The 23309-nt window shown below is 29.7% G+C and overlaps 7 protein-coding genes across 9 annotated transcripts in view; 4 read left to right on the top strand and 3 right to left on the bottom strand.

Moving 5' to 3' along the window:
* LOC132944552 (Kv channel-interacting protein 1-like) overlaps nt 1-23309 on the bottom strand; it is a 482905-nt gene that overhangs the window by 381219 nt on the left and 78377 nt on the right. The gene's annotated exons all lie outside the window — the stretch shown is intronic.
* Nucleotides 1372-2330, top strand: LOC132944569 (cuticle protein 7-like). The gene is made up of 2 exons (XM_061014004.1): nt 1372-1525; nt 1669-2330. The coding sequence occupies exons 1-2, from the start codon at nt 1514-1516 to the stop codon at nt 2134-2136; spliced, it is 480 nt and encodes a 159-aa protein (XP_060869987.1). The 5' UTR covers nt 1372-1513; the 3' UTR covers nt 2137-2330.
* Nucleotides 5694-6700, top strand: LOC132944566 (cuticle protein 19-like). The gene is made up of 2 exons (XM_061014000.1): nt 5694-5850; nt 5970-6700. Exons 1-2 carry the CDS (start codon nt 5839-5841, stop codon nt 6516-6518), a joined length of 561 nt encoding a protein of 186 aa, XP_060869983.1. The 5' UTR covers nt 5694-5838; the 3' UTR covers nt 6519-6700.
* LOC132944572 (cuticle protein 7-like) lies at nt 11118-12052 on the top strand. Its single transcript, XM_061014007.1, has 2 exons — nt 11118-11272; nt 11397-12052. The coding sequence occupies exons 1-2, from the start codon at nt 11261-11263 to the stop codon at nt 11859-11861; spliced, it is 477 nt and encodes a 158-aa protein (XP_060869990.1). The 5' UTR covers nt 11118-11260; the 3' UTR covers nt 11862-12052.
* On the bottom strand, nt 14882-15830 carry LOC132944571 (cuticle protein 7-like). The gene is made up of 2 exons (XM_061014006.1): nt 15681-15830; nt 14882-15548 (listed from the first exon to the last, which is right to left on the bottom strand). Exons 1-2 carry the CDS (start codon nt 15690-15692, stop codon nt 15084-15086), a joined length of 477 nt encoding a protein of 158 aa, XP_060869989.1. The 5' UTR covers nt 15693-15830; the 3' UTR covers nt 14882-15083.
* Nucleotides 18762-19715, top strand: LOC132944570 (cuticle protein 7-like). Its single transcript, XM_061014005.1, has 2 exons — nt 18762-18916; nt 19049-19715. Exons 1-2 carry the CDS (start codon nt 18905-18907, stop codon nt 19511-19513), a joined length of 477 nt encoding a protein of 158 aa, XP_060869988.1. The 5' UTR covers nt 18762-18904; the 3' UTR covers nt 19514-19715.
* LOC132944577 (cuticle protein 7-like) lies at nt 21226-22025 on the bottom strand. Its single transcript, XM_061014011.1, has 2 exons — nt 21867-22025; nt 21226-21776 (listed from the first exon to the last, which is right to left on the bottom strand). Exons 1-2 carry the CDS (start codon nt 21876-21878, stop codon nt 21366-21368), a joined length of 423 nt encoding a protein of 140 aa, XP_060869994.1. The 5' UTR covers nt 21879-22025; the 3' UTR covers nt 21226-21365.

The following is a 23309-nucleotide window of genomic DNA, read 5'->3' on the forward strand; positions in this document are numbered from 1 at the left end:
TATCATCTTATGGTATTTGTATTTCTAATCATATATGTACAAGACCAGTATTCAGTATACTATTATATGTACCTATACAACCTACATATAATTCAATAAATGCGTTTTATTCATGCAGATACCTATTTAGTTTATGTTTTCGTAAGTACCTTATTGTGATAGAAAAGAAGTAAATAATTAGTTCCTATGTTAGCCACTGTATTAGTAATATATTGAATATTCATAAGTGAATATATATTTTATAGATTAAAATACTACTGGACTGTTTTTAATAAAATGTTATATCATAATAATTATGTTCCTTGAGACTCTGAGGTTGTTTATAGCTTTTTTTTAACTCCTTATGGTTGGGCTTTATACTGATTGCGTTCCAAAGATAACTACGAAAAAATGTCTAATCCAAATTTCAGCCCAAGTTTTTTTGCGTCATATCCAATTTGCGACCCGATGAATATTTGTGATATCTTTCATACCTGTATATAACATTATTATTGTTTACTGTTCAATAATAACGACAGCCACCAGTCATTTCATAGGTTTATAACATTTTATAATATCGTACAAGTTTTAACCAGTGGCTTAATATTAGTGAAACATATTTAATACGACAAATATTTTAAATAAAATCAAAATAGTATTTTTAATCTATAAATATATCACATACTTTTTACTAGTGCTATAATATTTATTAAAAAAAAATAACATTTTTAACCTACCTGTGGTACTGATATTACAGACAGTCCTAAGTCTGCACAAAAATGGGAAGGAAAATTAAGTTTAGAAAGTATAATATTATATATTTCAAAAATTGTTTAATCAATAAAATTCAATAAGTCAAATCATCGGGGCCGCAATTTGAATTACGCATTCATGGATATCAAATAGAATTTAAAGCTAATACCATAAATTGAGTTTATTTATTATTCCTATAAATTTACCTGCACATTTTTTTTTACAACACAATTAAGTATAACGATTATTATTGATATTAGTTTTCTAAATTTAGTTTTCTAAATTCTTAAATTTATAATGAATGGAAATAGTATGCGATGGTTACAGAAAATTGGGAAATTATAATAACTCACAAACAGTCAAAACATATCTTATTACTGATTATAATGAAAACAAAATGATAAAGATCAGTTTTATACAATTTTAATTTAGATGGATGAGAAAAATTAATAATGCAGTTGCTATTAAAATATTATTATATCATAATATTATAACATTAATAATTTTGATCTACTTATCAAATGAAAGGATTGTTAAGTAAATGGGCGGTAACCATTTCAGCAATGAACACATAAAAGTAAATAAGTATACTATATTATACGACCGGTTTTAGTACATATTTTATAATCAGTAATCACATACCATGTATAACAATCAAATTTATTGGAAGGGATGAAATAGAAACAAACGTTCAACATAAATACGGAGAATCAATAGTGAACAGCTATCAGTTGAAAGCAACAAGACTTCCAAGCACACACCAGCTCAAAAATCAAATAAAATGGCCGCCAAGGTATTTATATATTGTTTAATAACATAATTTCATATTATTATGAAAAAAAAAAACTTGGACTAGTGATACATGTTATAATGTGGTTCATGAGTTTTAATAATATGTTTTTTTATTCGATTTAATTATATTCTAATATCTTATAGATGATCATATTCGCCGCTTGCGTGGCTTCCGCCTTCGCCCAATACTCCGCCCCGGCTTACAAGCCAGCTTACTCTGCACCAGCTTACTCGGCACCAAAGGCTTACGCCCCGGAGCCCGCATACGCACCCACACCATACAACTTCGAATACAGCGTAAACGACCCACACACCTACGATGTGCACAGCCAATCCGAATACAGTGACGGAAACGGTTACGTCAAGGGATCCTACAGCCTTTTGGAAGCCGATGGTTCCACCCGTACCGTTGAATACACCGCTGACGACTACAACGGTTTCAATGCCGTCGTCAAGAACGAAGGTGGATACAAGGCCCCGGCTTACTCTGCACCAGCTTACTCAGCACCAGCCTACAAGCCAGCATACTCTGCACCAGCCTACTCCGCACCAGCCTACAAGCCAGCATACTCTGCACCGGCCTACAAGCCAGCTTACAAACCAGCATACTAATTTATTTTATCGTGTGAACCAACTCTCTTCATCATCTTTTTTTCATGTTTTCTTCATGTACGTCTCTGGGCCATCGCGTTCATATTGAACCGTGGTTTCAAAGTCATATCATGTCATATTAATATAATATAAGACAATGGGTACGACTTATCTATTTATTGTGTAAATATATATATCAATGTGTATTTATTTAATATCACTGTGTTTTGTTTATTATTATCTATCCTTATCGCTATATAGTTTATGTGATCATATTTGAAAACTACACTTTATCCGCTAGTAAAACGAAGGTGTATACAAGACCCCATCTTACTCTGCACCAACCTACTCCTTACCAGCCTACAAGCCAGCATACTAATAATTTATCTAGCTACGCGCCATTGGTTATGACAACCATCTCATAGTCATATTTATTTTGTAATAATATCTTTATTACCTATTTACAAACCATATTTATGTCATCGTTGTTTTATTTCGTAAATACATAATGAATTAAATAATATCAACCTTTTTTTAATTTGTGTACCTATACCTATAGATATACCTACTAGTAGGTATCTCTACCAAGTGTGCTATCAATAATTATTTGAACTGCACAATAATATAATATAATACACTAATTATTATCATCGATTAGTTCTTATCAATGACCATACATATATCAAATGGATAAATAAATTGACGCGGGCCATGGCGGTTTTATCCGTGGAGGCAGTCAGGTCGCAAGTGTAGTGTGATTGGAGTGGGAGGCAACACTAAGAATTAATACACGGTACGCCAGTTTAATTTAATGATTAAGGATAAAACGAAGTCACTTTATGGTGGTTAACAGTCCAGTGGGTTAAATTATAACAAATAATTATAGTTATATGGTTAAATTATAACAAACAGAAAATGTAACAAAATGAATCGACAACGTGGTTGTGGTATTATATACCGTGCGGTGTCTACGGATACGAAAAGTTGTTTGTGCGACGGTAGAAAAACGAGCGTGAGCCAATCGCCGGCAGCCGATACTCGTCTGGCTCGACTCGCCTTCCCGTCCCATCCTGTGCCTTTGTGGCGTGGTGGAAGAGTCGGCTGTGTCGCGTCGTCTGCGCCTGTGGTGGTGGTTGGTAATAGTGTAGACCAGTCGATATGGTGCATGTACTTTATACTACTAGCGACCGTTACGTACCGTGTCATAATAATGATAATGCAAAATGTAAGTGTAAAAAAAGTATTTATAAAACAATTCAAATTATTGTTAGCCTCAGTATGATTATGGTGATGTTAAAATACAATTAACAATAATCGTTTTTAAAACAATAGCATCCCCGGCTGTTGTCAGTAAAAACCAAACATATGCTTTAATATTCAAATTTAATGGTAGAATCTGATGTACAATTTAATCTAGTCGGTATTTTGAGAGTGACCATGTAAAAACAGGAATATTTACACAATAATATTTTGTACTTTTGTTTTACTAGTAAAATGAATAGCATTAATACTTGGAATTGTTCACTAAATATTTACTAGACATAATATAATTTTCAATAGTTGTTTGGTTATTTTTAACTTTTATATAATTTATAGACATTTTACATTTTCGACTTTTTTTCGATTTATACTAGTTTCCAATTAAAAATGTCTTTTATATGGTAGTCTTAGAGCAGTTTAAATTTAAAAAAACATATAATCACATTTTATTTTATAAACGTTTGATGCTCGACAGCTTGTGAACTTTTGATCACAACCATAGCAGAATGTACTACACGATTTTTACTTACAATAATTTTTTTAAATACTATTTAGTGAATGTTATTAATTGTTTAGATATGAAATGCTTAATTTAAGTAGAAAAAATATTGTGATTTTTTATTTAAGTATATTATGTTAAAAAAATTAATTTTATTATTCATTATTTATAATGTAGACCATTATTGACTTCTCATGGAGTTCATTGAGTTTTTTTGATGATTTTGAGTTATACATCTATACATTATATTATGTTTATTATTCCTGTTTTCTTATAAAATAAACATGTTCCTATAAGTATAAATTAAAGGTATTGTATGGTTATATAAAGGACATTCAAATTCCTTTTTTTAGTACATTCTATGAGTGTTAAAAATTAGAATTTATATGTTTTAATCCAATATTAAAAACGATTTGGCAAAACCAATTAAATCCAATTTAAATCCAAAAAAAAAAATACTAACATTCGTATAGTGTTGCATTTAGAAATCGAACGAAACAGTTTGTGCTGAGTATATTTTTACATTGTATATTATAGAAGGTAAGTTTATTTTTAAATATATACAATTTTAATTTCATGACTCAAATAAATATCTTTATTTTAGATACCTATATAAGATTATAATTTATAATCATATTGGTATTATTTTATTATTCAAAATTGTATTTATCATCCAATATGCTCTAAAACATCAAATATGCACAACGCAATTCTAAAAACACAAATAAATTGAATGATTACTAAATATTCAAAAACATGCAGTTAAGACTTTTTAAACTTGTCATTTGTAATGTAAATATGTTACAAACGTATATAACTAACTTGGAAATAAACTTAATAAGAAGAAAAAATATGAATAATATTATGTAAAAAAAACTCGAGCACGATCTAGTTATAACTGTAAATTTTTAATGATATGCAATATTATTAAATATTACATTTCTATTTTGTAGTCAGCACTTTGCAATATATGAACTTATTTTTTAATACCTTTTCAAATAATTAGAATTTAGTTCAATAACATACTACAGACAATATGATAATATAATATAATTATATTTGTGTGGGTATAAAATCGGTCTGCATAGAATATACATATTATACATATTACAAATGTTAAATATTTTTGAGATACAGATGATATATAGTCACTACCAATATAGTGATAGTTTTAACATTATTTAATAGGATCAATATTTTTTATGAGTCAAATATGTAATCTCTACAAAATATATTGCTTTGAACTTTATTTTATGAAACATCGTATGCAAAATTGGGTAATTATCTTAGGATTCACTAACACATAAAAATTGAGACCCGGGGTATCACGTAATTAAATCAACAATTATAACCTTGCGTTTGCATATTAACATATTATTTAATTTATTGTCTAGAAAAGTACAAAATTGCCCGTTTACAAAATGGTATCGTTTAGACGATATACTTAAGCATATTTTTCAACTTCTGACGGTAAGTTAATTATATAAATAAAATATTATCTTTACAGTTACCCATCGTGGATAATCGTGAAAAGTGGATAAGTACGAATTGTTGTGAAAAATTAATTATATGCACAGAAAATTTCAGAATAAAGCCATTTGTGCTTTTAAGTTTTTGAGTCAGAGAATTTATTTTTTTTATAACTAACCTGCGGTTGCGGTAACATAGACTAATAGGTGTACAATATATTTAAATTAAATTGAATTTATGAATTTACATTTACAATTTAACAACTGGTCTGATTTCAATAAAAAGTGATACCTATCAATTATTTCACTGGGCAAAATTGAACTACATTAACTAACCGGTCTACTGTCAATTAATATTTGGTAACGATGAAACAAGGAGGGAAAAATTACCTTCGATATTTTTGTATAAATACCCTACCGACGATAAGCATAGTCACCAGTTACTTCTCTTCTGTTCATTTGATTAAGTAAAATAATCAAAACAACACATCAAAAATGGCCGCTAAGGTAAAAAGCTTATACACTGTCTACAAGTTTAAATTTTAAATTTTTCAAACGATTTCGTGCTCTTGTGTTGGTAATATGACATTTTTTTGTTAAACGTATGTTTGTTATTGTTTTTTCAGATTATCATATTCGCAGCCTGTGTGGCCACCACACTCGCCCAATACGCCGCCCCGGCTTACCCATCCCATCACGCCGCACCTGCTTACTCCGCACCGAAGGCATACGCCCCGGAACCCACATACGCCCCGAAACCTTACAGCTTCGAATACAGTGTAAACGACCCACACACCTACGATGTGCACAGCCAATCTGAGCACAGTGACGGATACGGCAACGTCAAAGGAACTTACAGCCTTTTGGAAGCCGACGGTTCCACCCGCGTCGTCGACTACACCGCTGACTCCTACGGTTTCAACGCTGAAGTCAAGAAAATCGAAGGACACGGTTACAGCGCATCCGCCCCAGCTTACAAATCCGCCCCGGCCTACAAGCCCGCTTACTCCGCACCAGCTTACTCCGCACCAGCTTACTCCGCACCAGCTTACTCCGCACCAGCTTACTCTGCACCAGCTTACTCTGCACCAGCTTACTCTGCACCAGCCTACTCTGCACCAGCTCACTCTTACGCCGCCCCGGCTTACAAACCAGCCCCATACAAGGCATACTAATTTCCAACCAAACCATTCCGACTGTGTCACAACACCGATCACTGATCTGAATTCCGTAGACGAGAATTCTGTCTACGGGAAACGGCTTTGATCCTCTCATTGCCCGAACATGTTTAATTTATTCAATTGTTAAATTATTTGTCAAATAAATAATAAACTAAATATTTGATTTATATTACAAATCACTTGTGTTTTTGTTTTCACCTTCCTATAATCCCTATGACTGTTTTTAAACCATCGTCGTTTCGTCATCCTAGACCGGTGACTAGGAACCTTAATAATTTTATTGGTTTCAGTTAATCTAAATGTGATCTAAATGTGATCTATTTGTGTATTGATTACACATATTTCTAAGGTATGCAAACAAAAATTATAAGTGTGTGTGTTAGTATACACGACATAAATGAATACTTAAATTAATATTTAAATATGATTGGAACTAAAATAATGGATGTTGAACTGAATGTTGAATAATGCTAATTATAATATGTAGAAAAACAATACCTAGGTAACCAAGAAACATATTATCTAAATATTCGTTTTTTTTTCACTCAAACAATATGTCATAACGTTTACTTGATTTATATTCCGATAAAATATTCTAATTTTTCACAACATTTACGAAGGGTCGATTTAGGCGCATTCCTTATAATTTAATTTAGTTGAATACATTCTTCAGTTTTATACAAAAAAAAAAGCGTGTAAGTGAATGTCACTCTGCTGTACAGTAGGTTACTAGTGGCGCAATGTATAATAGATTATATTAAACTTGAATTCAATGATATAATATAATTGTATAAGAAAAACGATTCTGAGCGTAAACGGTTTGTCAGTCTGGATATTTTATATTGTTATTATTTATTATAGGCTGTAAGTTAAATTGATATCATAATATTATAATTTTTTATTCGTTTCTATGGTGATAAACAAAGCGTTAGAAATTAAAATCCCATTTTTAGCGGTCTTTTGTAATTTTCTATATTTTTTTCCGTAACATTAAATAACTATTGAGGAAATCGAAAATGACCTCTCTAAGTACCATACTGAATATTTCTAAAAGATAAGATACTACCTTTATGTTAAAATCAAATTTACGTGGAGCCTTGTTTTAAATTTGCAATCCTTAGCCAGTGAAATTTTCAAGTATCTACAATCATACGTTTTTTATTTACAACAAAATAAGAAAATCGTTACACGAGAAATCAAGTAAATACCAAATATTGTAAAAATATGAATTTCATACGCTCATAAAAATGTAATTTGACTTTTTTGATAAAGGTAGACAAACTTATGGATAATCTTTGTATTACATTTTCAAATCTTAGATTTAAAAAGAAAAATTTTTATGAATTCTCAACTCTAACTAATTTGCTAATTTTTGTGATTTTTCCGTATTTTGTCAAGATTTGAACTTTAAATGCTTATAAATAAAAACTTTGACTACGATTTTTAATATTTTTCAAATATCATTGTGACAATATAGTAGCAGCCTTGTATTACATTTTCAAGCTTTTTTTTTTTTTTTTAATGCTAATATTAATGACCAGTGAAAATTACATGTGTATACGTTCATTTGTTTTAGAGTAACACCAAAAACCAAAATCGATTTTCTCAAAAACAGATTTTGCGTAAAAATTCCTGTTTTTCTTAATTTTTCTTTTGTTTTTCACGGCACTTTTGAAAAATACTGGGAAACTTTTACTTTTGACCCCCCAAAGTACCAACTAGATTCACTTTCCTATCAGAAAAGATACTGTTGAAGAAAATCCATGCACTTTTATTGTCCTAAAAGGCGATGACAAACACAAAAAAATAAATAAAAAACCCACATCATTGTAAAATCAATACATTCATCGTTCTACTCAGAATCTAAAATAAAAATATAAACACCATTGTAAAAACACTAGCTTCCGAACTCCGCTCTGAATCTGTAATTTATAATAATTAATGTGTTAAATGTTTCGTTGTCCTTGTCGCCTATGAAATATTCACATAAATTATTCATTTTAAAAAATGTGTTATGTTATATGAATTCAAAATATGTGTTTGTCACTTTCTAATAGATCCAATATACATTTTTTATGAAACAAAATATAATATAATACATACTTGCGCTGTATTTTGTTATAATTTACTTAGGTTGAAATTATACTAACTGTCAAAATTCATATTATAATACTAATTTAATATAACTAATAATTAAGAAATAAAAATTTGTTGTGTTAGGTCGCGATTGTTCTCATTTTAGTGTATTTTGTGAATAGATAACTTTTAGTAATAAAAATCTTTATGCTGAATGCTTGAGTCTATTTATTCATCATTTTACTCTATAGTGTCCAGTCCTATCGTAACAATAATAACTGAATTAACTCAAATTTGTTAGGTATTATACATAGCTACCACTATTGTTATGTTTTTTTTTTTGAGTAAATGAATTGCATGTTATAATACGCAATACTTAATGTACATAATTTTATACAAATACACTTAAAAATGTATTAAAATAATATCCTAATATCCAACTAGATAGCTTCCCATAATTTCAAGAGCAAAACAAATAGTTGAGCTCAGTGGAAATGGAAAAAATGTAACAAAAGATGATAGTCATATAAAAATGTAATATGTAAGTACTCATTGTCGGAAAATTAAACTGAACTAAAAAAATTATTTTTTCCTTAATATTAAAACTTAAGTTGTTCATAAACTGAATTAATAAATATTATCTAGGAAAAATTTCTAAATGTGTATGTCGGTTGGTACCTATATAATAGAATAGCACCTAAAATTGTGTACATTAAATGATAAAATATTTCATAAATATCATGTTAATAATATTATAATAGCATATTATACCATTGTTATTATTATATTCTTTAAGCAAAATTATCTATTTAATGTATATTATATATATTTATATTCTTATAACGTTATGTAAATGACATAATACTTTTATTTTCAATTCAGAAGTATAACTTTTTAGTGTTTAAGTTACAAATTGATTTTAAATACGATTTAAGTCAGTTTTACTTTTCACTTTCCTACTTATAATATTATTGTATTATTTTTTTTTTTTTTGCATCGTAAATGCACAGGTGAGTAAAATATGTATGCTTTTTATTATTTTTTTATAGAAGTGTGCGTTTTGCGTGTATGCGTTGAAATGAAGTTGAACTCGTTCCGTATAAATCAAATTGATATTTTAAATTTGAATACTAATTAACTGATAAATTAAATCTACAAAAGTGCAAAAAAAATTTACAAAATACAATTTACATAATAAACAATAATACAAATAATTAATATTATTATAATATTTCCATCTTATTAGTCTATGGTGGTTTAGTTAGGTTAGGTTAATTAAATGCAGCTGGACAAAATAAACTCCTATCATGGCAACGTCTGAATTACGTACTTAAATTTTGTGACGCATGAAATTTGTCGAAAAACATGCAGTGACTGTAACTAACTGTAAATATCTTATCTTTTTCTAATACATGATCCAACATATTATTCATAAAATAATTATTTTAAATTTCTTGAAAAATTATGATCATTACCTAACATCCTTAACTTCAACCTTGTTTTAATGTAGGTACTCACACGTGTTATTAAATTACAAATTTCATAAATGCATTTATTTTAAAATGAAATAGTTGAATTAACATTGTTTACTTAGTTTAATATGCCATACGAATAATTAAAATAAACCTAGCGAAGTTATTTTTAAATCTTATTTATTGTTATCGTTACAGTGATAATATTTTAGATTTTAAGAGAAACGATGAATGTATAGATTTTACAATGATATATGTTTTTATTTTTAATTTTGTTTTTGTCAGTGTACACGATAAATGGTCGAAATAATGCTTTGATATTCAACTTCAGTATACTGTAATGAAAAACTGGAATTTTTACGCAAAATTTGAATTTAAAAAGCTCATCAACATTTAATTTAAATTTTCGGTAGATATTTTTTTTTGTTTAAGGTAAAATTAAATTTTTACCTCCCCAATGCACTAACAATATTCACTTTCCCATAGAAGAAGATACTGAAGTGGAAAATCGAAGCATTACTTCGACTACTTATCGTGTAGACAGACAAAAAAAAATGACAGTAAAAATCACACATCATTGTAAAACCAATAGATTCGCCGCACCACTCAGAATCTAAAATATATACATATAGTATTTGTTTTATATAGTTGTTATTTTGTGTTCAAATTTGGACAAAATAATATATTTATACGAAAAAGAACGATTTTAGTTCAGCCAACAGATTTTTGTAATATTTTAAACTTAAACAAAAAAACGTGAATATTTTATTATATTAGGTGTTTATAATAATCATAGGATTCTAGATGAGTGGGTACGTACACTTGCGTTCGTTTATGAATGGACTGATAATAAAAAAAAGTATTTTAAATAGAGTGTGAACGTGAACGAAACATAATATGAGAAATATTTTGTATGAACTTGAACCATATTTACACTCTTTGGACACAATCTATATGAAAAAAAAAGAAATGTTCTTCACGGGCGTTTACGCCCCGACCGGTTCTTGTTCGACATTCTACAGACTACAGCAATATCTCTTGGTGGGATATTGTTCACCACATACCTCTGGAAGGGATTCAGTGACAAATTTTTAGCATAAATACCATGTATCTGGTCTCCATAATCACCAGTTCATTTCTGTACACAGTCATCTACTACTTTGACCAAACAACAAAAAAAACACTAAAATGGCCGCTAAAGTAAGTTAAGATTATCGTGGTTTTAAATTTAAAATGATTGTTTTTTAAATTTAAAAACCATTAGAGGCGATTGCAAAAAAATGTATTTTTTTTAATTATGAAACTTTATTTTTGATTTTTACAGTTCATCATCCTCGCCGCTTGCGTGGCTACCGCACTCGCCCAATACGCCGCACCCGCTTACAAGCCAGCGTACTCAGCGCCCGCTTACCCAGCACCAAAGGCCTACGCCCCAGAGCCCGCATACGCCCCAGCCCCATACAACTTCGAATACAGCGTAAACGACCCACACACCTACGATGTCAAGAGCCAATCCGAATACGCTGACGGCAACGGTTACGTCAAGGGATCCTACAGCCTTTTGGAAGCCGACGGTTCCACCCGTACCGTTGAATACACCGCTGACGACTACAACGGTTTCAACGCCGTCGTCAAGAACTCTGCCCCATCTGCTGCCTACAAGCCAGCTTACTCTGCACCAGCATACTCAGCACCAGCCTACGCTGCACCAGCATACTCTGCACCAGCCTACGCTGCACCAGCTTACTCTGCACCGGCCTACAAGCCAGCATACAAACCAGCATACTAATTTATTTAGTCGTGTGGACCAACTCTCTTCATCACCTTTTTTCATGATTTTTTCATGTACACCTCTGGCCATCGTGTTCATATTGAACCGTTGTCCCAAAGTCATACCATGCCATATTAATATACAAAACAATGAGTACGACTAATGTATTTGTTGTGTAAATATATATAACAATGTGTATTTATTGAAAATATCTGAATTTTATTTTATTTTTCCCTTACAATCTTTTTTTATCACAATCTAACTATAGAAAAGTATTTGTTTTCGTACTTTTATAACGTCTTAAACAAAAAATACAATTCAAGTGGTTTTATTTACAGACTTTGATGTGTTCAGAACCCATATATCATTGTTCAATCTGAGTACTTCGAATAATGATACTCACTTATAAAACGTTTAATTTTAATAAAGTTACATTGAAATATTTTAGTTGAAATTAAAATAATTTCAACGAATAAATACAAATAATGGAAGTAACTCTATACTACACTATGTAAAGTAAGCAACCAATTGACGGACAGTTCGCTTCGGTAAAGTTGTTTCTCTTTCATTAAAACTATTTCATACAATATTGATTATATGAATATTAGTTCATACTATAGAGAATTAATGCTGGCATATAAAAATAAATTATTGATTACAATATTATACCTAATATATAAACTTTTTTTTGTTATTAACTCAGTTTTAATAAAAATATTAAATATAATACATTTCTGCCATTTGTTTTACCTAATCTAAGAAGTCGAAAACATTTTTTTATAAACTTTTGTATAGAACAATGTTAAGTGGTATTTTAATACTCAACAATTTTTAATTCTTATAACAGTAATATAATGTCTATAATATCTATAAGTAGTTATAAATAACGGAAATTAATAATTAATCTAAATTGCTAATCGATTTTGGTACTCTCGGTAATCGTATGAAATATTCACTAATATCAATCTTTTGTCTGCTAGGTAAAAGTGAAAATTTTTAGAAAATGTATAGGTAAATTGTCAATTTATCAGAAATATATTTATATAAAATATAAATGAGTGATATAAAATAATTATTTATGTAATTTTAAAAGACGTAGTTTAATATCTATACCGCATTTGCGTATTAGTTAAATGTAATCAATATCTAACATCATACTATCATATTATCATATTATTTAACAATCATGTTTCCAGTATTATAATGGTAGCTAATTTTCTTAGAACTATACAACTTTTTTCAATGAAATAATACACTTAAAACGTTTTATAAAGTACCTACATAACATGATGTTACCTACATAACCTACGTGAAGTTTTCATGAATAGTAAAATATGAAATATTTAATTGATTTTTAAAAAAAATTCAAAATTACAAGTTAAAAATAATTAGTGCTTATGTTGCCTATGTTAAAAATGATTTGTAAGTATATGAATCAAAAAAACTATGAAGAAAAAGGTGGATAAATAAGAAATACTCTACTGTACAGTAGGTGTCCAGATGAGTCATTATAATTGATTATAATTATAATGTGTTCATTCTTAAATCGATGATATAAAATTATTGTATACAAAAAAATGATTTGAGCGAAGACGGTCTGTCAGCCTATACGACTAAGAATATTTTATGATATTATTGATATTAAATTAATGCATTTTAATATTGGACATTATATAAACGCAAATTCATTTTTGCCGAAAAAATTGCATGAAAAATTCAATTTTGTGTATAAAATATAATAATATAATTTTTAAGTTTAAAGGTAAGGTTTAGTAGTACAAACAAATTACAAAAAAAAAACTAAAATGGTTTTTTTTTCGTTAAAATTTATAGTTTTTACCAGATTTAAGATTAAAATGTCAATAAAATAAAATATATTTATATATATTTTAGACATTTTGGTTACTGTATGAATAACTTTTGAGAATTCTTGTTTAAAATGTTCAATCCTTAGCCATAAAAATTAAAATTTTATACATTTTTAACAACAAAATAATTGGAAAATGTTCGTAATATTAATGAGTTTTTACATTTGAATTTAAGTACTAATAATAATCAAAATAGTGTGTATATTTTTGAAATACAGTTAAAACACATTTTGAGAAACTTTGTATAACATTTTCAAGCAGTTTGAAAAAACGAAGAATTTTTATCGATATTTATAAACAAAAAAAAAAAATATTTCTAATTGCACTTTAATACCTTAAGCCCAGTCCTACAATTTTCAAAATATTATGGTGTTTATAAAAGGTTAATATAAACATTCGCTAAAAATATAAAATATCTAATCATCGTTAAATTTGAACTTTAACCACACATTCAAAATTAATTTGACTTTCCAGTATTTTTTTTTTTTAAGGAAAAAAACTTATAAGGAATGTTCTAGTAAGATTTTGAAGACTAAAATAACCATAATATAATATACCTTATAGAGCCCTTGGTTGTAGGTGAGGTTACGGTTTTGGTATGCAGTACGACGGCGGTGGTGATAAACCCTACAATGAACAGTGTTTTTGCACAATTACTCCCTTCCTAAAAATCTGACTAAGAAATAACGTTTTATAATATTATAACATTTTTACAATTTGAGAAAATCCTTACTTATTGGACCTCTAAATAATAAAACAAAACTATAGACCAAATTTCAAACTCATAGCTTCAGCGATCCAACTAGCCGATATTGAATCACTCAGAACACGGCGTTCTTTTATGTAGAAAAATATTATTATTAGTGATAGCAGCTGATTCTGCACAGCTCGGCTTTGCACGTGACACAATTAAATAATGCAAATAGTATACCTTGTCTTAAACTCATTTAAATGTAAACGACAAATATTTTACAAGTTCATTTAGGTAATTTTGACCAAATATAAAAATATATAATATCGATCTATTGTTATATACAATTATAATAACTATTTTATGTTATGTGACCAATGGCAACGCTATACAAACAAAAAGAATATTTGTTTTTAGTGAGCCAACGAATCCATGGCAGGACTGCAAGGTGTAAAAAATAGAAAAAAAAATGCAAGATGTTCAATAAATACACATTGTTATATATATTTACACAATAAAATATACATAAGTCGTACCAATTGTCTTATATATTAATACGGCATAGTATATTAGTATGACTTTGAAACCACGGTTCAATATGAACGCGATGGCCCAGAGAGGTACACGAAGAAGACATGAAAAAAAGATGATGAAGAGAGTTGGTCCACACGACTAAATAAATTAGTATGCTGGTTTGTAAGCTGGCTTGTAGGCCGGTGCAGAGTAAGCTGGTGCAGCGTAGGCTGGTGCAGAGTATGCTGGTGCAGCGTAGGCTGGTGCAGAGTATGCTGGTGCAGAGTAAGCTGGCTTGTAGGCAGCAGATGGAGCAGAGTTTTTGACGACGGCGTTGAAACCGTTGTAGTCGTCAGCGGTGTATTCAACGGTACGGGTGGAACCGTCGGCTTCCAAAAGGCTGTAGGATCCCTTGACGTAACCGTTGCCGTCAGCGTATTCGGATTGGCTCTTGACATCGTAGGTGTGTGGGTCGTTTACGCTGTATTCGAAGTTGTATGGGGCTGGGGCGTATGCGGGCTCTGGGGCGTAGGCCTTTGGTGCTGGGTAAGCGGGCGCTGAGTACGCTGGCTTGTAAGCGGGTGCGGCGTATTGGGCGAGTGCGGTAGCCACGCAAGCGGCGAGGATGATGAACTGTAAAACAAAGTTTATAAATTAAAAAATACATTTTTTTGCAATCGCCTCTAATGGTTTTTAAATTTAAAAGTTATTTGGATTTAAAAAAACAATTGTTTTAAATTTAAAACCACGATTATCTTAACTTACTTTAGCGGCCATTTTAGTGTTTTTTTTGTTGTTTGGTCAAAGTAGTAGATGACTGTGTACAGAAATGAACTGGTGATTATGGAGACCAGATACATGGTATTTATGCTAAAATTCGTCACAGCATCCCTTCCATACGTACATTACGTTATACGTACAATTTCCTATCGACAGTTTGTGTATATTGTCTGTACATCATCGAAAAAGAACCGGTTGGGGCGTAGACGCGTGTGAAGTGCATTTCATTTATATTAAATAATTATGTTCGAATAGTGTGAATGTAGATCAAGTTCATTAAATATAAACATTTTATTTTGAAAATAATATCGAGTATAGTAAATGCTAATATAAAAATATCACTCGTACAAAATTAATTTTACTTTCCGGTAAACTCTTTTTTTATAAGAAGAAAAATTGATGAGAAATCCTGAATTAAACTTTTAAATAATATATTTGAAAACAATATTTTTTATTTGAATATCTAACTTTAAATTGATTTGAAAAGTTGATGACTTTTGTCAAAGTTTTTACTTCAGATAATCATACAAAACCATTGTGGATTTACCACAACTTTTTTTTTTATTCCTTCATTATAAATTTATGAAAAACCTTATATTAAATTAAAATTTTTTTTTTTTTGACGGTAAATAATTATTTATAGTAATTATTATTAATTATTTATAGTAATTATTTATTGACAAAAATTGAAAAAAAAACTAAAAAATAAATCAACAATTTTTCATAGCTGCAAAAGATTCTAAATATTTTGAATATGTTATCATATTATATGGCAAATGGTCTTATAAAAATGCTGCGAAATTTTTAATTTTGTAAAATTATTATTTTATTAGTTAGGTAGGTACATCTAAAAAACATATTTGATTTCGTCAAAAATTGAGTTTGCATAAAAATTCTTATTTTTCTTAATTTTTAGATTCTGAGGAAAGCGAGGAAGCTAATGGTTTTAAAATGGTGTTTATTTTTTTTTTATTCTGTATGTCAATTTCTACCAGAAATAGTGCTTGGATTTCAACATATAGCATCTTATCTTTTAGACATATTCAAGATAGTACTTTAGAGTGCTCATTTTTCAATTTTCTCAATTATTATTTAATGCCACGGGAAAAACTACCGACAGTTTACGAAAAACCACCAAAAACGGTATTTTAATTTCTAACGCTTTGTTTATCACCATAGCAACGAATAAAAAATAACAATATTATAACATTAGTTCCAATAACAGGTAATAATAAATAATAACAATATAAAAAATCCAGACTGAAAAACCGTCTCCGTTCAAAATCGTTTATCTAATAAAATTATATTATATCATTGAATTCAAGTTTAATACAATCCATTAGACATTGACCCACTTTTGACCTACTGTACAGCAAAGCGTCAACCACTTACCTGCGCTTTTTTATTTTGTTTTCCTATGCGTTTTAAAAATATTGGGAATTTTTTCCTTTTAAACCTTATCCCCGTACTATTTTTATTTTTTTATCAGAAAAGTTGATGTAAGATTGGAGCATTTTTTTGCACTAAAAGTTGATGACAGAAGTAAAGATCATGTATCATCGTAAAAACAATTATTATATTATTTCGCTCCTCTTAGAATATAATACAAATATTCGATATAATTGTAACATTATTATTAATAAAACTGCTTGGCAACCTTGATTTTCACTTTCATTATCTTCAATTTATTTATTTCTTCTACATATTTTGGTAAAAAATTACTTTTTTTTTTCAAAAAGCTTTAAAATGTAAGACAAGGTGTCCCAAGATTACTGATTATAGCTATTTCAAAATATTTAAGATATTACATTGACACTATATTTTATAAGCAATTAGTATATTTTGACAAAATTACGAAAATTAACAAATTATTTATTAATTCATACTATGAGCAAAAAATCACTGATAACTATTTACCTATCTATCATTACAAATAACAATATCAATATAAAAAATTACCATAGGCCAACACATATACCTTACCTCCTCAAAATCATATACAATGATAAATCTAAGAATTCAAACATATAAGATAATCATTAAATTTTCCCATTCGACACCTACAGTACTGTTTTTTTTAGTCATCATCAGAAAACAAAAAAATGTATCAATATTCAATGTTGAGTATGGTTTCAAGTTGAAAAAGTGAACTGTATAAACCTATAAAATAGGTATAGTTGGTATTTTAGTAATCAAAATTAAAACATGTCAAGTAAAGTTTCAAGAGACTCATTAAAACAAAATAAAAAAAATAATGGATTATAGGTCGCATTTACATAAAGGTTGAGGATCAATTGTATAGTGTAAGTAAAACAACGATTAAAGTTTCCATATATTTTAAAATATTGTCTAGAAGGACAGTCTAGAGTACATTTATATAAAAGATAATATTTCAAATAATTCAAGTATAGATACAGCCACTTAATTTGAAGAGTAATTATACTACGAATTTGAGAACTAATTAACACTTATTTTTAAAGAAATATATATATATATATTTTAATAATATATACTAATACATACAAATGTTTTACATGATACTTTTTTATTTAAATTATAAATAAACATTACTGAATTTGTTTTATCATTTTCATGTTTTAAATTATTAAAATTAATTATATACAAAGTTTTACTCCATATTATTCAGTGTAATTATAAATTACCAACTATCTGTTTTCTAGGTCAAGTTATTTTATGTTTAATTTGGGCTTAAATCATACAAAAAATATATATTATTATAAACGTCTATATACGAGTATAATATTATCAGAAACATATACGCATTACGTATTGATCCAGAAACACAAAAAAAAAAAAAAAATACAATAAAATTGTTAAAATAAAATATATTATTAGATAATTATCGATATTCGAAATAAGCAAGATGTTAAACCACAAACAATTTTTTTTTTAAATGAAGTATTTGAATGTGAACTTGATCTACATTTACACTATTCGAACATAATTATTTAATATAAATGAAATGCACTTCACACGCGTCTACGCCCCAACCGGTTCTTTTTCGATGATGTACAGACAATATACACAAACTGTCGATAGGAAATTGTACGTATAACGTCATGTACGTATGGAAGGGATGCTGTGACGAATTTTAGCATAAATACCATGTATCTGGTCTCCATAATCACCAGTTCATTTCTGTACACAGTCATCTACTACTTTGACCAAACAACAAAAAAAACACTAAAATGGCCGCTAAAGTAAGTTAAGATAATCGTGGTTTTAAATTTAAAACAATTGTTTTTTTAAATCCAAATAACTTTTAAATTTAAAAACCATTAGAGGCGATTGCAAAAAAATGTATTTTTTAATTTATAAACTTTGTTTTACAGTTCATCATCCTCGCCGCTTGCGTGGCTACCGCACTCGCCCAATACGCCGCACCCGCTTACAAGCCAGCGTACTCAGCGCCCGCTTACCCAGCACCAAAGGCCTACGCCCCAGAGCCCGCATACGCCCCAGCCCCATACAACTTCGAATACAGCGTAAACGACCCACACACCTACGATGTCAAGAGCCAATCCGAATACGCTGACGGCAACGGTTACGTCAAGGGATCCTACAGCCTTTTGGAAGCCGACGGTTCCACCCGTACCGTTGAATACACCGCTGACGACTACAACGGTTTCAACGCCGTCGTCAAAAACTCTGCTCCATCTGCTGCCTACAAGCCAGCTTACTCTGCACCAGCATACTCTGCACCAGCCTACGCTGCACCAGCATACTCTGCACCAGCCTACGCTGCACCAGCTTACTCTGCACCGGCCTACAAGCCAGCTTACAAACCAGCATACTAATTTATTTAGTCGTGTGGACCAACTCTCTTCATCATCTTTTTTTCATGTCTTCTTCGTGTACCTCTCTGGGCCATCGCGTTCATATTGAACCGTGGTTTCAAAGTCATACTAATATACTATGCCGTATTAATATATAAGACAATTGGTACGACTTATGTATATTTTATTGTGTAAATATATATAACAATGTGTATTTATTGAACATCTTGCATTTTTTTTTCTATTTTTTACACCTTGCAGTCCTGCCATGGATTCGTTGGCTCACTAAAAACAAATATTCTTTTTGTTTGTATAGCGTTGCCATTGGTCACATAACATAAAATAGTTATTATAATTGTATATAACAATAGATCGATATTATATATTTTTATATTTGGTCAAAATTACCTAAATGAACTTGTAAAATATTTGTCGTTTACATTTAAATGAGTTTAAGACAAGGTATACTATTTGCATTATTTAATTGTGTCACGTGCAAAGCCGAGCTGTGCAGAATCAGCTGCTATAACTAATAATATTTTTCTACATAAAAGAACGCCGTGTTCTGAGTGATTCAATATCGGCTAGTTGGATCGCTGAAGCTATGAGTTTGAAATTTGGTCTATAGTTTTGTTTTATTATTTAGAGGTCCAATAAGTAAGGATTTTCTCAAATTGTAAAAATGTTATAATATTATAAAACGTTATTTCTTAGTCAGATTTTTGGGAAGGGGGTAAATGAGCGAAAACACTATACATTGTAGGATTTACCACATGCTGTACTGCCAACTGCAAACTGCAACCCAAATTGAAACCAGTGACTTTCGTAATTTATAATAATATATTATGGTAATTTTAGCCTCAAAAATCTTACTAGAATCAAATATATTTTGTATCCTTGTTTGAAGTTTTAGTTTAATACACCCATTATAATAACTCTTCTTGACACCTACTGTACGTAAGAACGTTACCTACTTCGCCATTGGTTACAGATAATAAAATATTTATTATGAGATGATATATATTTAAACCTATTTATCTATTATGTGTGGTAAAAATAACCCTAATAACTGTATTAAAAATTAGTACATCTTATATTTAACGGAATTATATAGAGGCATCGGTATACCCACCGGTATTTAATATTTTTCATGTGCAATCTGTGTATAACCATCTAGTGTAAATAAATATAATTTTAGAGAATTTTAATAATCAATAACTCAACCATACATAATTTTATCATTATTATCAGCTATCAGTTATTCAGCTATAGTAAACAGTTATTTGAACTGATATTTAGTTACAACTAACAGGTAGGTAGTTAAGAATCTATATTTATGTTTATAATTTTATAATTGAGCATTTTATTGATTTTATGTTTATGTACGATTAATTGCCAATTTTCCAATACCATATTTTGTTATATATTACTTCATTAGGATGCTTAGTTGTTGCTTAATTTGAATAAATGCTCAACATAATATAGTAAACTCGTTTCAACTATAAAATGTAAACCAATTAATTTGATGGAAAATAAAAATTTCTTTCAAACCATATTACGGTTATTGCCTAGCTGAACTATAACAAAGTATTTTTGCATATGTGTATTATAAAAATATGTCCTAACACATTTTTATGGAGTTTGTTTGGTATATTCGATTAAAAATAAATCGTTTAGTCGCAACTTATAGGTATGACGTTATATAACATAACTTAATAAAATAAACTCGATGATATTTATCGATTCGTTATTTATTTACAAAATAAATACATTGATGACATAATTAGTTGATGGACATGCAATATGAAGATGTTATGACTGTTTGTACGACGAGAAGTTTTAGTGTCGTGACTCAAGAATGGTTAAGAAGTTGTTAGTAGGCCTTGTACGGGGCTGGCTTGTAGGCTGGTGCTGGGTAGGCGGCCTTGTAGGCAGGGGCGCTGTATGGGGCCTTGTATCCTCCTTCGATTTTCTTGACGACGGCGTTGAAACCACTGTGGTCGTCGGCGGTGTATTCGACGACACGGGTGGAACCGTCGGCTTCCAAAAGGCTGTAGGATCCCTTGATATTACCGTTTCCGTCAGCATATTCGGATTGGCTCTTGACGTCATAGGTGGTTGGGTCGTTTACGCTGTATTCGAAGCTATATGGGGCTGGGGCGTATGCGGGCTCTGGGGCATAGGCTCTTGGTGCTGAGTATACTGGCACCGAGAACGCTGGTTTGTAAGCGGGGGCAGAGTATTGGGCGAGGGCAGAAGCCACGCAAACGGTGAAGATGATCAACTGTTCATTAAAATTTTGGAGTAAAAATATTAATGAGTATCATAAAGTATTAAGATTTAATTAATAACATTAAGTTTCGTAGTGACTTACCTTAGCTGCCATTTTATTGCTTCTTTTTTTTGTTGTTTGGTTGAATTATTCGATAACTGAGTACACAAATGAACTGATAGTTATTGAGACTGGAGACTCAGTATTTATGCTAAAAAATTTGTCACAGCATCCCTTCCAATATTACATTTGGCGCACATGCCCCGCTCATTATGTCGTTGTCCAATGACAAGAACCGGTTAAGATGAAGACGACTGCGTGATATACTTGTTGTACAATTTTTTTGTGCATCCTATTTGAATCTTTTTAGTACATTTCAAGTTTGTCGAAAATGTAATCATCATTGTTCACGTTTACACTTTACAAAAAGGTTGTTTTTATACTACCTACTTGTTTTTGCATTTTAATCACACATTTAATTTCATATTAAAGACTTGTGGTAGATAAGGGATACGATGAATAGGTTATGTAGGTACACATATTTAAAATATATTCATATAAGGTTAGGTTATAAAACGAGAAATAATATTAACGAAAACTCGATGTTGTATAATTCACCAGTTTCTCGTAAAATGAATATAGTTATGCTGATATACAATTTTAGTTACTTAAATATAATAAAAAATTTTGTTTGACTTTTAATAGAATTATTACTATCAAAATATTTTTGACTCAAATAAATAGATAATAACTATACCGTTTATGGTTTGAATACGGCTGTATTTAATGCGCCTCTACTTTATCTCATTAGTTATTTTTCTTGATATTTTTAGCATTGCATATTATGTAATCATATGGTGTGACTTCCTTCTTGAATACAGTATAAAACGGTGGTCGTTGTTAGTATATTTGTGGACCTTATGGCTTACACGATTAATGATAGGTAATTTCTGTCCATAGCAATTAATATTATATTACCCGAATTTGATTTGCGTCGTGAGTTAACAGTTTTTACGCTGTATACTTGCTTGAGAGAATTAAAATGGAAATATTAAACGTCTATTAATTAATTTGGCATGTGTCGAACGGTTGCCTTGTTAAATAATTTGAATGTTTGATTCTATTAAAATAGGGTATTTGTTCACACAATTTCAAATTGTGTTGTTATGGTATAAAACATATTTGTATATCAAATGTCAAAACTATCATTGATTAACCCCCTCAAATATTCAAAACCTATTTCTTCATTAAAGTTAACACAAAAAAAATTATGATTGGTATATTTTTAAAATAATTAAATCTATGATTGGTATATTATATTTTATTATATTTTAAATTTTGGACAATCAGGTTATTTGAAAAAAAGTAAATGTGTCAGGGATTAATCTGTCATAATCTTCATAATCCCGCCACTGACTTTAACTTTATAAACTCTTGTGGGATATTATGTTTATTATTAAGTTTGTAACAATAATGCTTATTATATAATATAAAATTAGTTTTGATCAAATTGCGTAGGCCACTAACTAAACAAACGTTTAAATT

Source organism: Metopolophium dirhodum, chromosome 5 (genome assembly GCF_019925205.1).
Source record: "Metopolophium dirhodum isolate CAU chromosome 5, ASM1992520v1, whole genome shotgun sequence".
Classification (NCBI taxonomy): domain Eukaryota; kingdom Metazoa; phylum Arthropoda; class Insecta; order Hemiptera; family Aphididae; genus Metopolophium; species Metopolophium dirhodum.